The sequence below is a fragment of the Myxine glutinosa genome, chromosome 5 (genome assembly GCF_964187855.1).
Source record: "Myxine glutinosa chromosome 5, kmMyxGlut1.1, whole genome shotgun sequence".
Lineage (NCBI taxonomy): Eukaryota > Metazoa > Chordata > Myxini > Myxiniformes > Myxinidae > Myxine > Myxine glutinosa.
The window spans coordinates 45,365,845-45,381,625 of record NC_136265.1 but is presented as its reverse complement, the minus strand read 5'-3'; the positions used below and the strand labels follow the sequence as shown (position 1 = coordinate 45,381,625).

Here is a 15,781-nt window from a genome sequence, read left to right as displayed (position 1 = left end):
GTCACCAGTAAAGCGCGGCGTTACGCGCGCTGCTTGCGAGCAAGGAGGAAGCGGACAAGCGGTAACTTATAAGCGTCTTTATTTCAGGAACTCACTGTAACACTAAGCTGCTCAGGGCTGCGCGCCCCGTGTATATCGTGAGGCCACGGCTCTCTCCCTGGCGTGGCCCATCCCCACTTGGTGTGCGGGGTGATGTCACCACGTCAGTGCTTTCGTGTCCGCCACACTCTCCTCTATAGAATCAATTGCCTTTCATTTTGTAATAGCTTGAAATATTAACATTTCACGATGCTTTCTTCTTCTTTTTACCTCTGACACCAAAGGTAGATGGAGGTTATGTTTTCACCCCTGTCTGCTTGTTTGTTTGTTTGTGAACAAAATACAGTATCTCAAAAAGTTGTGGACGGATTTGGACGAAATTTGGCAGAGATGTCGTGTATGTGACAAGGACGAAATGATTAGATTTTGGTGAAGATCCGGAATTGGGATCCGGATCTAGAAAATTTTAAGTGATTCTTCACCATTGGGAGATAGGGCCAAAAAACGATACATAGCAGGATATCTCAAAACGTTGTGGACGGATTTGGATGAAATTTGGTGGAGAGGTTAGGTGTCTGACAAGGAAGAATCGATTCGATTTTGGTGAAGATCTGAATGTGGATTCGGATATGAGAATTATTTAATTTTTCAGTGATTCTTCACCATTGGGAGATCGGGCCAAAAACGATACCTAGCAGGATATCTCAAAAAGTTATGGACGGATTTGGATGAAACTTGGTGGATAGGTTGAGTGTCTGACAAGGATGAATGGCTTCAATTTTGGTGAAGATCTGAATGTGGATTCGGAAATGAGGATTATTTAATTCTTAAGTGATTCTTCACCATTGGGAGATAGGGCCAAAAACGATACATAGCAGGATATCTCAAAAGGTTATGGACGGATTTGGAGAAAAGTTGGTGGATAAGGTTGAGTGTCTGACAAGGATGAATGGCTTCAATTTTGGTGAAGATCCGGATCCGGATCCAGCTAGTCGAATTTTTAAAGTAATTTTTCACCATTGAGTGATGTGGCCAACCAGGTGGAGGTATGCTCTCTACTGAGTGCCGTTCTAGTTTCATATGCAACACATTGATGGGGGAAGTATCAGTTGATGAGGGTAGTATCATTTTCTGGATGTATAGCTGTGGAGCAGATTCAGTGCCCCCTGTAGATTAGATGAGGAATTTGTAATTCGTTCAGGGTGCCGATGCGCCCACTCTGTGAAGAATCTTTAACTTCCACCACCTATTGCTGGCAGACGGGGCACCCAGTTTCCGAGGAACGATGCACACCCATAGATGAAACGTCCTGCATTTGAAACACCGAGATGACAGTTTATAGCTGGGCCGAGACAACTCGAAGGTGCATACCTCTGCAGTCTACACCATCCTACCAGCCATCAATATCCACCAACGCATTCACCTGAGGCCAAAGTTTGGAGACACTGAGATCCAGGATTTAGAAATCCCTCCTGGACCTCAGTTTTGAAGCCCCTATTCCAAAATCTGGGAATGCCACCAAGACGAAATATGCATAAATATGTGAGTGACATTGATTCTAGTTATAAGAAATATTTTAAAATATACACAAGACTCATCAGAAATCAAGAAGGGCAAACAAGTAGTCATGAGCAGCTGTACAATCTTTGCTTGAAATTTATTGCCTTTGGACATCGACAGCGTGTGCGCGCGTTAGCTTCTGCAGAGCAAGGCGGATGATAATGTTACAATGTAAATGTTGCATCGCTTCCGATAAATGTGCAGCGTGCGGCAGAACGTGCAAACGTGACGTCATTCCGTTTCGTTCTAAAATTACAACTTTTCTTTCCCCGGGTCCCAAAAAGTCCAACCGATGACGAGTATCTCCCTTTGCAAGGCGTTTCCTCGGAAGTTATCCTCGTAGCTTAGAAAGAACAGGAAGTCGTTTGAAAAAACAGGAAGTCGTTTGAAAGAACAGGAAGTCGTTTGTAAGAACAGGAAGTCGTTTTCTCAAGACAAGAGGAGCTACAGAAACAGAAACTTTTGGCAAGTCTTTTTCGAGTTGTCCTCAGATTTCTGGACTTGTTCTCCCTTTTAAAGACACTCGTAACAAGCTGACAACAAAGTAAGTGAACAAACAATGTTGTTCGAGTGTAAAGGAGGATGGAAAGGAAGTGGCATGGCTTTTTGTGAGAAAAAAACAAAATGGCTATATTTCCCCCAGGGGCACAAACAGAACAGACAGAGAACACAATAGAGTGGACAACTAACATAGAAAGTCAGGAGTGGGGAATACACAATGAATCTTGCACAAATCTTCATCGGTGGATTTCATTTAGAGTTCAGTGGCCTTACTGTGGCCAGGAAAATTTGCAAACAAAGTTGAGTTTGGTTATGCAGAGCACTTGTTCCAATTCGCCGGTTCTTCTGACTGCTGGACAATACTTTCTCGGGCCTGGCTGCTTTTGGCCGATGTAGAAGAGCTTCGCGTGCAGGTTCTTCGTGACCATGTGGATCTTGTGCTTATCGTCGTAAGGTGCCAGGTATCCGTTTTTGCTACTGCAGTAAGACACCGCCTTGTCGTACGGCAGGAAGAGGTTGTAGTCTTTGAAGAGCCTTCCATCACCGGATCTGAAGAAGATCGCTGTGAATTTGAAGAAGAGAAAGAAGAGGTAAGTATACGAAAGATGGCATACACAATGGAAAGGACTGTATCTTACGAGAATTCACCAAATGTCCGTCTGTCTGTCTGTTCTCGGGTACCGCAAAAACGGCTGAACCGATCGCAACGAAATTTTGGGTGGGTGATCCTGGGACCGCCTGGAGTAAAATAGGCCATATTGTTTTACCAATTTTTTGTTACAATTTTTCCAATTTCCAATTTTTCCAATTTTCCAGTTTTTCCAAACACGATGGAATAATATTCACCGATATGAACAGTGATGTGATTTTTATTGAAATTCTACAAATACTGTTTAGATTTTGATGATTTGCGTGTGATATGATTTAACGGATGTTTATATGAATCGTTTAAAAATAAAAAAAGCCTTCAATTTCTGATATTTTGCCTTTTCATTTGGGCCTCCCAATTGAAGCCTCGCCCGTAGGGCGGGTACCGTTGCTAGTATTTATAAGCCACATCTCCACATGAAAACTCGTTCAGATAACTCATGAGGTCTATAGAAGTCAAAACTATGAAAACTAGAACGGCACTCGGTAGAGCGCAAACCTCCGCCAGGCTGAACAGTTTACATTTTGTATCCCACTGATAGGCCGGATCTGGATCCGGACCTGAACCAAAATCTAATTGGCTTATCCTCGCCACCGAACCAACTCATCCACCAAGTTTCATCGGAACCCGTCCACAACCTTTTGTAATATCGTGATGTGTATCGTTTTTAGCCCTATCAATGGTGAAGAATCACTTTAGAAATTCTCAAATCCAGATCTGGATCTTCACCAAAATCGAATCATTTCATCCTTGACAAATACCCAACTTCTCCACCAAATTTTGCACGAATCCAGCCACAACTATTTGAGATATCCTGTTCATAGACAGACAAACAAACAAGAAGGTGTCAGGCAGCAGCCCAACAGGTATAACGAAAATTGAGACAACCTTGACCTTTGACCTTGACATTTGCCATTATATAGTCAAATAACAGATAGCCTCACTTTTTTCCTTTGGAATCTGGTAAGGTTTGACGAAGATAGCTGAAAGCGTTCACGAGTTATCCACACACAGACAAACAAACAAAACAGATCAGGTAGAAGTGTGGTGGGCAGCAAAGGTCCTGCACGATGCGGGTTGCCCACCACTACTTTGGAGGGAATATTAAGATGGATTTTCTCACCACAATGTTTTTTTCATGGAGAGTAGGATTTCAAGTCAGAGTGAAGTGAAAATTCAAATTTTGTTTGTGGGGTTCACCATCTTCCCTCGCTCAGGCCCTTCACAGTTGATCGTCACTGTCCAAGCACTTATTCTTTAATGGCTACAATTATTCACACGTTCTTGTGGGATTTGCTGGGGTAAGATTGACCCAAGTCTTTCACAAACCGGCTGGCCATGTGCAGGCCTGACATTTGACAGGTTAAGGCAGAAATTAGTAATTTGGCCATTGTGCAGCCGATAGCTCACCCACTCTTCATAAAGGGCACCATGGGACCTTTAACGTACACCAACTAACTATTGCCGGCAGACTTGACTCCCAGTTTAATGTCCATCTGAAGGATGGCACACGGATTGATGAACCATTTAAAACACTAGGATGACAGTTTATAGCTGGGTCGGGTTTAAAACCAAGACTATACAGCTTAGAGCAGAGTGGGCATAGCCTATCCTGTCACATTGAGGACAAATTTAAGATTTCCATAGCTCACCTGTTTTGATCAAGCTGATCATCTGGAACTGGATATTAACTGTTCTTTCCAAAATAACAATCTGGTTGATGTTACATGACGAAATATGACCTGCAACGAGAGAGAGATAGTAAGTCTTTAAACAAACATACCGATCCACTTCTATAAATTCATACGTATATTCTATTGCATTTAACTGAAGATTGAGGTTGTCCAAATATTTTGGTAAACAAGAATACGGAACTTTACACATAGCAAACTTAATTACCTGGAGGACCAGGATCTCCTTGATCTCCCTTGAGTCCAGGTGTCACAGAAGAATCTCCATGTGATCCTTTATGGCCACTTGGACCATCATTTCCTGGGTAGCCAATGTCTCCTGGTTCTCCGATAGCTCCATCTGTTCCTTTTTGTCCAGGAAATCCAGTAGCCCCTTTTGTACCTTGTGGTCCAGGTGACCCAGGATACCCTTTGAAACCTTTGAGTCCAGGGGCTCCAATATCTCCTGGTTTTCCTTTGGGAGATGATGAACCAGGTGTTCCAGGAAAACCTTTATCTCCTTTTAATCCCCTTGGTCCATCAGGGCCACATAAGCCAGCTGGTCCTTGATCTCCCATGACACCTTTAAGCCCTGTAGATCCCAAGTTTCCTGTGTCTCCTTTTTCACCCTTGGGTCCCTGTGGTCCAGAGTGTCCAGGTTGACCAGGTGCACCATGTTCACCTTTGGGTCCAACTGGACCAATGCCACCAGTAAATCCTGGAAGTCCCTGTTCTCCCTTTCCTCCTGGTATTCCATGAGTTCCAGGGATTCCAGCCTCTCCTTTTTCACCATTAGCTCCAGCTGACCCTGGTCTTCCAGTTTGTCCTTTTTCTCCTACAATTCCTTTTCCTCCTGGTACTCCATTGGCTCCAGAAAATCCAATATCTCCTTTTTGTCCTGTTGCCCCAGGAAGCCCAATACTACCAATTTCTCCTTGAACCCCTGGTGCCCCAACCAAACCTGTAGCTCCCTGTGATCCCATTGGTCCCTGACCTCCCTTTGGACCAACTGGGCCATTATCGCCAGGAACTCCTGTTGCACCAGTATCGCCTTTTTGCCCTGGGAAGCCTGTGCTTCCCGCATCCCCAGTCTCACCTTTCATTCCTGTTGAGCCTTGGCTACCAGGAGTGCCAATATCACCCAGCACTCCCTTTAATCCAGGAGCTCCTACTTGTCCAGATAATCCAGTATCTCCTAGTTCTCCTTTTATTCCAGAAGCTCCATTTATTCCAGGGAATCCCAAGCTTCCCTTCAGACCTTGTGCTCCAGGAACTCCATTGGCACCAGGTTCACCAACATCACCTTTCTCACCACTTGCTCCAGGGTATCCTTGATCTCCTCTTTCTCCTTTTCCTCCAGGTATCCCTGCATCTCCAATTTCTCCTTTTGCACCAGGATATCCAATACTTCCAGTTTCACCTTTTGAGCCTGGTGATCCAGGTGCTCCAGAGATTCCAGTCTCACCTTGAGCTCCCTGTGCTCCATTTCCTCCAGTAGCTCCAGGTGCTCCAATTTCTCCCTTTGGACCTGTTGCACCAGGAAATCCTTGCCTTCCAACATCACCCTGATCTCCCTTTGGACCTGGTTGGCCTAGATAACCAGGGGCACCGATATCTCCTTTTTCTCCAGAATACCCAGGTAATCCAATGTTACCAGTTGGTCCTTTACTCCCTGCGAGACCAGGGCTTCCGGTGCTTCCTTTAGCTCCTGGATATCCTAAGCTTCCGGCTTCACCTTTTTGACCAGGTGGACCTGCAACACCCGGAAGTCCAGCATCTCCCTTAATTCCTAGATATCCAGTAGGTCCTGTACTTCCCATGTTTCCCTTTTCTCCTTTTACTCCTTGTGGCCCTGTGGCCCCAAGTGCTCCTGGAGCTCCAACAGAGCCAGTGACTCCTTTATCTCCTTTCTGGCCTTGTGCCCCATGGTAACCTGGAGCTCCAACTTCACCTTTAAGTCCTGTAGGTCCAGAAAATCCAGGGGCACCAGTGGGTCCTGTATCACCTTTAGCTCCATTTGCACCTGGAATTCCACTGGTTCCAGGACTACCAGAATCACCCTTAGCTCCATGAGCTCCAGGTGAGCCATTACTACCAGGGACTCCTCTATCCCCCTTTTCTCCTGTTGCACCCATAGGACCAGGATGTCCTTGTTCACCTTTCACACCATGATATCCAGTGTCTCCAGCTTCTCCCTTTCCTCCAGGATATCCATGGTTTCCAAGTTCTCCCTTATCACCAGGTAGTCCATTGACACCAGGAATTCCTGGATTCCCTGATTCTCCCTTTTCTCCTTGGTATCCTATTCCAGGTACTCCTGCCTCACCTTTCATGCCTTGGGCACCTGGAGTTCCTGGTGTTCCAGAAAGTCCCACCTCTCCCTTCTCCCCTTTCAGCCCAGTGGCACCAATCCCTCCAGTGTATCCTGAATCTCCCTTTTCTCCTTTTGCTCCATTAGGGCCCATGTCTCCTGGCATTCCTTTTGTTCCATATGCACCATATGAGCCAGTATCACCTTTGCTTCCTTTTTGACCTGGATTTCCACTGAGTCCTATTTCTCCTTTTATTCCATGAGGCCCCACACTCCCTGTTGGACCAGCACTCCCCTTTTCTCCTTGAGCTCCAGGTACCCCTTGAGCACCACTAGAACCAATATCTCCTTTGCTTCCTTGAAATCCTGGTGAACCATTTATTCCATGAACTCCCATTTCTCCTAATTCACCCAGTGCTCCAGGAATTCCATTTTGTCCAGGTTGTCCAAACTCACCCTGTTCACCTTTTGCCCCTGGATAACCAGGATTTCCTTGGTCTCCTCTCTCTCCTTTTGGACCTTGAGGACCTGTAGCTCCTGGATTTCCAGTATATCCAACAGAACCTTGGTCTCCTTTTTCTCCTTGCATTCCTGGTGGTCCAATACTGCCTGGGAATCCTTGATCACCAACTTCTCCCTGAGGCCCAGGAGGTCCTGTGGCTCCTGGATAACCCATATCTCCTTGCTCACCCTTTGCTCCCGTGGTTCCTGGAAATCCAACATGTCCTGTATCTCCTTTTTCTCCATGTGCTCCTTGAGATCCAGGAGAGCCAGTTTGTCCAACTTCTCCTTTGGCCCCAGGCCCACCTGGATAGCCAGTATCTCCTAATTCTCCCTTTAAACCAGGGGTTCCAGGTTGTCCATGTAATCCTAAATCACCTTTGTGTCCATTAGCTCCTGGAACACCATTTTCTCCAGAAAATCCAGGCCATCCTTGTTCTCCTTTTTGTCCAGGAGATCCATTACTGCCTGGATTTCCTCTATCTCCTTTTTCTCCATTTGCTCCATTGTAGCCAGGTGCTCCATGTTCTCCTTTTATACCATAATAGCCTGTATCTCCATGGTCCCCTTTTGCTCCTGGAGCACCAATAGGTCCTTGTGCTCCTTTTTCTCCATGTGCACCCGAAATTCCAGGAGCTCCTGCATCACCGTATTCACCCTTTGCTCCTGAAGTTCCTGGAAAACCAGGAAACCCTGCTTCCCCTTTATAGCCAGGTGATCCAGTAAAACCAGGAGCTCCCATACTCCCTTGTTCTCCCTTTACTCCAGGTATTCCAATGCTACCAGGAAAACCAGAATCCCCTTGTTCTCCTTTAGCTCCAGGGATACCATTTACTCCAGGAACTCCAGTGTCCCCAACCTCTCCTTCTAGTCCTTGACTACCAGGAGAACCAGTAGCGCCTTGCTTGCCCTTTTCTCCTTGAGCTCCAGCAATACCATTGCTTCCTGGATAGCCTGGTTCTCCAACAGCTCCCATCGCTCCGGGTATCCCATCACTTCCTGGATATCCAACAGCTCCTTGCTCTCCTTTTGCTCCTTGATACCCTGGACTCCCAGGAATTCCGGTATCTCCCTGTTCTCCTTTATGCCCAGGTAATCCATTTGGTCCAGTATATCCAATATCTCCTTTTTCACCTTTGGCTCCAGGTACTCCATTACTTCCTGGATATCCTGTTGGTCCCAAATCTCCTTTTTCCCCATTCACTCCTGGGCTACCAGGAGCACCAGTATCTCCTTTTAGTCCATGAATACCATCATTTCCCCCTAGTCCAGATGCACCTGCATCTCCAATGATGCCTTTGAGTCCAGTTGGACCATTGTAACCAGGAACTCCAGTATCTCCCTGTTCTCCTTTAGGTCCAGCTGGTCCCAGTTGACCAGGAACTCCTGTATCCCCTTGTTCTCCTTTCAATCCAGGGTAGCCAGGACTTCCTACATCTCCTTTCACTCCCAGTGGCCCATTGCTTCCTGGATGCCCTACTTGTCCTTTCATTCCTTTAGCTCCAGGAAATCCATCAGAACCAGGATATCCTTGATCTCCTTGTTCACCTTGTGCTCCAGGAAGGCCATCCACTCCAGGATTTCCAGGTGGCCCAGTTTCTCCTTTCAATCCTGGTCCTCCAGGGATACCAGGGTGTCCTGCATCTCCTTTTACTCCATAAGTTCCATGCAAGCCATTTTTCCCCTTTTCTCCTATATTTCCTTTTTCTCCCTGCACTCCAGGAGATCCTATTGTTCCAGGAGTTCCTGCATGTCCTTTCTCTCCAGGTGCACCGACTGCTCCATTAATACCCGTTGCACCCATATTTCCTTTTTCTCCATGAAGTCCATCTGGTCCTTTCAAACCCGGAATCCCTGCATCCCCTTTTTCCCCTTTGTCTCCAGGCCGTCCAGTGCTTCCAGGGTAACCTGTATCCCCTTGTTCTCCCTTTAACCCTGGTTGTCCCATATCTCCTGTGATTCCTATATTTCCCTTTGGCCCCTGCGGTCCATGGTGTCCCTTCACACCAGGTATTCCAGGTGGGCCAATAATTCCCTGTTGTCCTTTTGCTCCAGGATATCCAGGACTTCCAGTGTCCCCTTGATCTCCTTTTAATCCAGGAGCTCCTGGAAGACCAGGTTCTCCCACATGACCTTTTTGTCCCTTTGGTGGGCTGTACCCAAATGGCCCTGGTTCTCCTCTGTCTCCCTTATCTCCATCAGCTCCAGGATATCCTGTAGAGCCAGGACTTCCTACTTTTCCTTGAGTTCCTGGAGTGCCTGGACAACCCACATCACCTGGAATCCCTACCGGTCCCTTTTCCCCAACAGATCCCAGGGTTCCACTTAGACCATGATCTCCTTTGTCACCAATTGGTCCTATAGGACCAGGAAACCCTCTATCTCCTTTGGATCCTATTATGCAAGGGATATGTCGACTTTTCCTTGTCAATGGCTTCATTACCGGTAACGCCACTTCTTCTCCCATTGTGTTGTCGACCACGTCATGGTTTTCACTCTTCAATGGGTCATTATCTGAAAAGTACAGCATTCCCAAACAATAATTAAAATGTAATTATAACAAAAGTAGATTTACCAAACACAAAACAACTCGGCCTACACCAATCATGGTCAGTGAGGGGTTATAAAGAGTTTCATACTGTACAAGCAGGAGCCTGTGGTAAACGTTATGACTTATCTGATAACTTGCCTACTCTTCACAAAAGACAACGTGGGATAGTTAACGTCCACCAACTAATGCCGAGAGACGGGACTCCCAGTTTAGCGTCCATCTGAGGGACGGCATGTGTGGGCCCCAGGAAAATGATGCTACCTATAGTCATGGGCTGCATTTGAAAGAAGAAGAAGAACAATGCTGGGATTACAGTTTATATTTGAACCAAGGAGAGACAGCTCAGAAGAGAGTGCGCATACCTCTAGGTCATTCTACCAACCCAGAAAAAGAGAGTTTGTTGCTTGGAATGTTTTGAAATAGGTATTCCTGTGGTTAATGCTCACATTGTAAATTGCTAAATACATCACATCGTTTTTGTTACCTCCGCCACCAAAGGTGGATGGAGGTTATGTTTTCACCCCTGTCTTTCTGTGAACAAAATCTGTCAAAAAGTTGTGGACGGATTCGGACGAACTTTGGCAGAGATGCAGCGTATGTGACAAAGACGAAATGATTAGATTTTGGTGAAGATCCGGATTCGGATCCGGCTACGAGAATTTTTAAGTGATTCTTCACCATTGGTAGATAGGGCCAAAAACGATACATAGCAGGATATCTCATAAAGTTATTGATGGATTTGGACGAAGCTTGGTGGACCGGTTGAGTGTCTGACAAGGACGATTCGATTCGATTTTGGAGAAAATCTGAATATTGATTCGGATATGAGAATTATTTAATTTTTTAAGTGATTCTTCACCATTGGGAGATCGGGCCAAAAACGATACATAGCAGGATATCTCAAAAAGTTGTGGGCGGATTTGGACGAAACTTGGTGGATCGGTTGGGTGTGTGACAAGGATGATTCGATTCGATTTTGGTGAAAATCTGAATATTGATTCGGATATGAGAATTATTTAATTTTTTAAGTGATTCTTCACCATTGGGAGATCGGGCCAAAAACGATACATAGCAGGATATCTCAAAAAGTTGTGGGCGGATTCGGACGAAACCTGGTGGACCGGTTGGGTGTGAGACAAGGATGATTCGATTAGATTTTGGTGAAAATCTGAATATTGATTAGGATATGAGAATTTTTTAAGTGATTCTCCACCGTTGGGAGAAAGGGCCAAAACGATACATAGCAGGATATCTCAAAAAGTTATGGATGGATTTGCACGAAACTTGTTGGACGGGTTGGGTGTCTGACAAGGAAGAATCGATTCAATTTTTGTGAAGATTCGGATCCGGATCCAGCTAGTAGAATTTTTAAGTGATTCTTCACCATTGAGTGATATGGCTAAAAACGAGGGTTTGATCAGGGTATGTAAGACTGGACCTATGGTGATTCCTGGGATTGATTTTGATTAAATGTGATTCTGTATTGTGATTTTCTGGTCTATTCTGGGATACAAAATGTAAACTGTTCACCAGGCGGAGGTATGCTCTCGACTGAGTGCCGTTCTAGTTTTCTAGACTGTGAATTACAAAGTATGCAAAATGAATGACAGATTTAAGGACATGGGTAGTGTGCATTGGATCACATCGACCTAAAGAGGTTTATATCGAGATAAGTCATATTGTGAAAATAAGTCGTTAAAGCTAAGGGGCACTTTGAATGCGAAGGTGCTAAATCCACAAACAAGTTTGTAAGACAGCAAAGGCAGAACTACCAGTGGAGAGACAGAGAGTAAAATTAGACAAGAAGTGGAGATAGACAAAGAAAGAAGAAAGGCCAACAAACACAAATTTGATTTACAGCCCCTGGAGATCATCTTACGATAATTCACCAAATGTCCGTCCGCCCGTTCGAAGGTACAGCAAAAACGGCTCAACCGATCGCAAAGATATTTTGGGTGGGTATTCCTGGGACCCCTGGGAGTAAAATAGGCTATATTGTTTTTCCAGGTTTTCCAAGTTTTCCAATTTTCCAATTTTCCAGTTGTTCCAAACACGATGGAATAATATTTACCGATATGAACAGTGATGTGGCTTTTGTTGAAATTCTACAAATACTGTTTATTCTACGTACCAGGAGAGAGTAGATCGACTCCTGACGAACTCTTCCGAAATAAACGTGCGGCTCCAAAGTAACATGGCAGCGTGTGCAAAGCGACTGAGAAACAGGTGTAGCGGTCGCTTCCGTGTTACAGATTCGGCGTGCACTCTTCACACATAAACGTGCGACTGAGAAAGACGTGTAGCGGCCGCTTCGGTTTTGCAGAATTCAATCTTTTTTCAAAATGGGCGCCATGTACTGTTTAGATTTTGATGATTTGAGTGTGATATGATTCAACGGATGTTTATATGAATCGTTTAAAATAAAAAAAGCCTTAAATTTCTGATATTTTGCCTTTTCATTTGGGCCTCCTAATTGAAGCCCTGCCCGTAGGGTGGGTACCGTTGCTAGTTATCATAATGGATGGATTAATTCTCACAAAGAAGACTGAATTCGGATGGGAGGAAAAAGACATCAAACGACATCTAAAGGAGTCATTTATTATACCATAGTTACCAGCTGAGTACCCAGCCTACAGGTGACCTTGTTCTAAGAATGCACCACGTCCTTCTGACACAAACTTTGATTTGGGTGGTGTATACGCAATTGACAGCTGCCTCAATCGCTCCAGAAAAAAAGAAAAAAAATAACCCACGTTACGTGCATGAAGTAAAAAAAACATGCCGACTGCTTATATTATAATTCAAAACACGTCACTGCACTGGAAAATGTGTGGACAGGAATACTGTACTGTAAAGGGTGATGATTTGTAATACACTCTCCCACCTAGAGGGGGTGCTACACAATACACATTTACATAGGGAATTTGCATCCCCACCTTCCCAAAGACCACCGGCAAAGATAAAAAAAACACCCCGATACACTAATTGGGGTCATGCTGATCGGATGTAGCTAGTCTGGATGTCATCGGGCCAGAACTGTAGGAGAAGTAGTGCGACAGACACCCACGAGTCCATGAATTATCGTAAAGATGGACACACATCAAAATGGGTGGGGACAGAGGGGAGCGGATTTAGTATTTAAGCAACGGAATAATTACCTGATGTCGGATTTAAATCTCAACCCGGCTATAAAATGTCACCCTGGTGTTTCGCATGCGTGGTGAGGCATCAGCGTGGTGTGCCATCCATCAGAGAGAGAGAGAGAGGTTACACCAGAAGACCCATATGCCAGTTGGTCGTTGGTGAATGTTTAAGATCCCATGGTCTTTCTTGAAGAGTTGGAGTACTATTGCAGGCACCTCTAAAAAATTCCAAATTCCTGTCCTAATGTGCGGGGGCACTGCATCAGGGGCACAGCCACATCTCACGAATTATGAATCCCGGTCCAATATGCATTCACAATAAATATTGACACCTCAAGTCCTTAAACGATGTCATCCTGACCTGACCTATAGTGACCTCCATTGAGGCATCTAGCATGATTAAAGTAACTTTTCCAGAAGATTCCTTAAATATACAAGGTAAAGGCCACTAATGCTACCTACGAAACATCACACCCAGGCCTAGACCACGATCCACAGTACAAAGCACAAGCCAGACACACAAGCAGCACAGAATGTTTGTACGGATAACAAAAGTTTATTGTTTTTTTGTTATTAAGAAGAGAGTGTGGGGAGCGAGGGAGCGAAGGGGGAGAGTGGAAGAGTGCGGATGATTATTCAGGACTTGTGGAGGGGATGAATATTCGAGAGAAGAATAGGAGGATGGAAATAATTCCTCCAAGTACTATTAATGGGTATATTATCATTTACTGGTATAATTGGTGAAGAATGCTGCAGACTTGGGAGTAAATTTGAAGATAAATGTCAATGTATCTTGCAGGAAAATCTATTAAGGATCCTCTTTTTTATGTACAATTTGTGCAGGAAAAGGATGAGGGCGGACTGATAACATGAAGTTTGAGAAAAGCAAGAGAATGGAGGGTGAGAGTGGGTAGGGGAGGGTAGGGGAGCCATGTCCTGTGTGCTTGGGGGAAGGAAGGGAGGGAAAGGGGGGTAAGGGAGCCATGTCCTGTGTGTTTCAAGGAAGGTAGGCAGGGTGGGAGAGAGAGAGAGAGAGAGAGAGAGAGGAGGGTAGGGGAGCCATGTCCTGTGTGTTTAGAGGAAGGTAGGGAGGGTGGGAGAGAGAGGAGGGTAGGGGAACCATGTCCTGTGTGTTTAGAGGAAGGTAGGGGGAATGGGGAAGGGGGGGGGGTGAGAGAGAGGAGGGTACGGGAGCCATGTCCTGTGTGTTTAGAGGAAGGTAGGGAGGGTGGGAGAGAGAGGAGGGTAGGGGAACCATGTCCTGTGTGTTTAGAGGAAGGTAGGGGGGAATGGGGAGGGGGGGTGAGAGAGAGGAGGGTAGGGGAGCCATGTCCTGTGTGTTTAGAGGAAGGTAGGGAGGGTGGGAGAGAGAGGAGGGTAGGGGAACCATGTCCTGTGTGTTTGGAGGAAGGTAGGGGGGAATGGGGAGGGGGGGTGAGAGAGAGGAGGGTAGGGGAACCATGTCCTGTGTGTTTAGAGGAAGGTAGGGGGGAATGGGGAGGGGGGGGGGGTGAGAGAGAGGAGGGGAGGGGAGCCATGTCCTGTGTGTTTAGAGGAAGGTAGGGAGGGAATGGGGAGGGTGAGAGAGAGGAGGAGAGGGGAGCCATGTCCGGTGCGTTTGGAGGAAGGTAGGGGGGAATGGGGAGGGGGGGGGTGAGAGGAGGGTAGGGGAACCATGTCCTGTGTGTTTGGAGGAAGATAGGGCGGGAATGGGGAGGGTGAGAGAGAGGAGGAGAGGGGAGCCATGTCCGGTGCGTTTGGGGAAAGGGTTGGGGGAGGAGGAATGAAACAATCCATGATATTTGCATCGGTAAAAATTACATGGCGCTTATCCTGATCCAAGATAGTCTTTATCCACTTAAACCAGAAAAAAAACTGCTCGTTACGAGTTGACGCAGCCAGTCCAGATTTGAAGTAGTGGATCAGGGATGCTTGCACAAGGTATCTGTATCAATTAACAGCCAATTGTGCAGGATATAATTATCTCTCCATATCAAATATCAGTGAATAACGAATGAATAAGTGAAAGTCAAAAAATAAAAACTCATTTAATTTCCAGCTCAAGGTTTAACAGCCGAGAGCTCCAAAGTCATTGTGAAGCGTAGCTGGTAAAACGTGTCAGATGAAATTATGCAATAAAATAAATATTTTATTCAGCAGTGATTGATATAGTCTCATGATGACATGGAACTGTTGGATACTTACCAATAACTACATTAGACTGCCCAGGCCTCCAGATAATAATGGAGTGGATGGTCAGCAACAGGCAGAGGTGACATAGCCGAGGTGTCCTGGACCCCATGGAGAGTCTACAAAAGCAACATCAGCAAATTACCTTTGGATTATCGTAGAAATTGAAAGAAAATTCAATTGACATGAAAAAGTAAAATATTATGTTTCTTTAGATTGTTTATGCTTTGTAATGTGCCACCGTTAGTACATTGTGAGGAATATCACGAGGAAGCATTTTGGATGACTTGCGCTGACTTTGGAAAGTTTCCACTTTGTGGGCAGCACCCCCTCAGTATCGTTAACTAAATACAAAATACACAGGGGGAGTCGGTATTGTGCAACGACATTGTGTTAAGGTCTTCCGTGGAGATGCCAACAGTAACAAGCAGACCCGATGATGGACACCCTTACCTCGGGGTAGTGGTACCTTCTCGTTTCCTCAAGGTTCCTCCTCCCAGCCTGATGCATCTAGTGCTATGCAGCCTCCCTGCCCCGATGCCGCTTTTATACCCCGAGAGGGCACGACACCGGCATTTTATCAACGTTGTTTTGCGTTCACAAAGCGGGTCAAACAGCATCTCGCAAATGTTTGTTTGACTCGAAAACATTTAATCGAAGCTTTCT

At 45.6% G+C, this 15,781-nt stretch overlaps 1 protein-coding gene across 1 annotated transcript; it reads right to left on the bottom strand.

The window, feature by feature from the left end:
- Positions 1-4,640: 4,640 nt before the first annotated feature.
- LOC137428635 (uncharacterized) lies at positions 4,641-9,761 on the bottom strand. The gene has a single exon (XM_068118538.2). The coding sequence runs from the start codon at positions 9,759-9,761 to the stop codon at positions 4,641-4,643; it is 5,121 nt and encodes a 1,706-aa protein (XP_067974639.2).
- Positions 9,762-15,781: the final 6,020 nt, after the last annotated feature.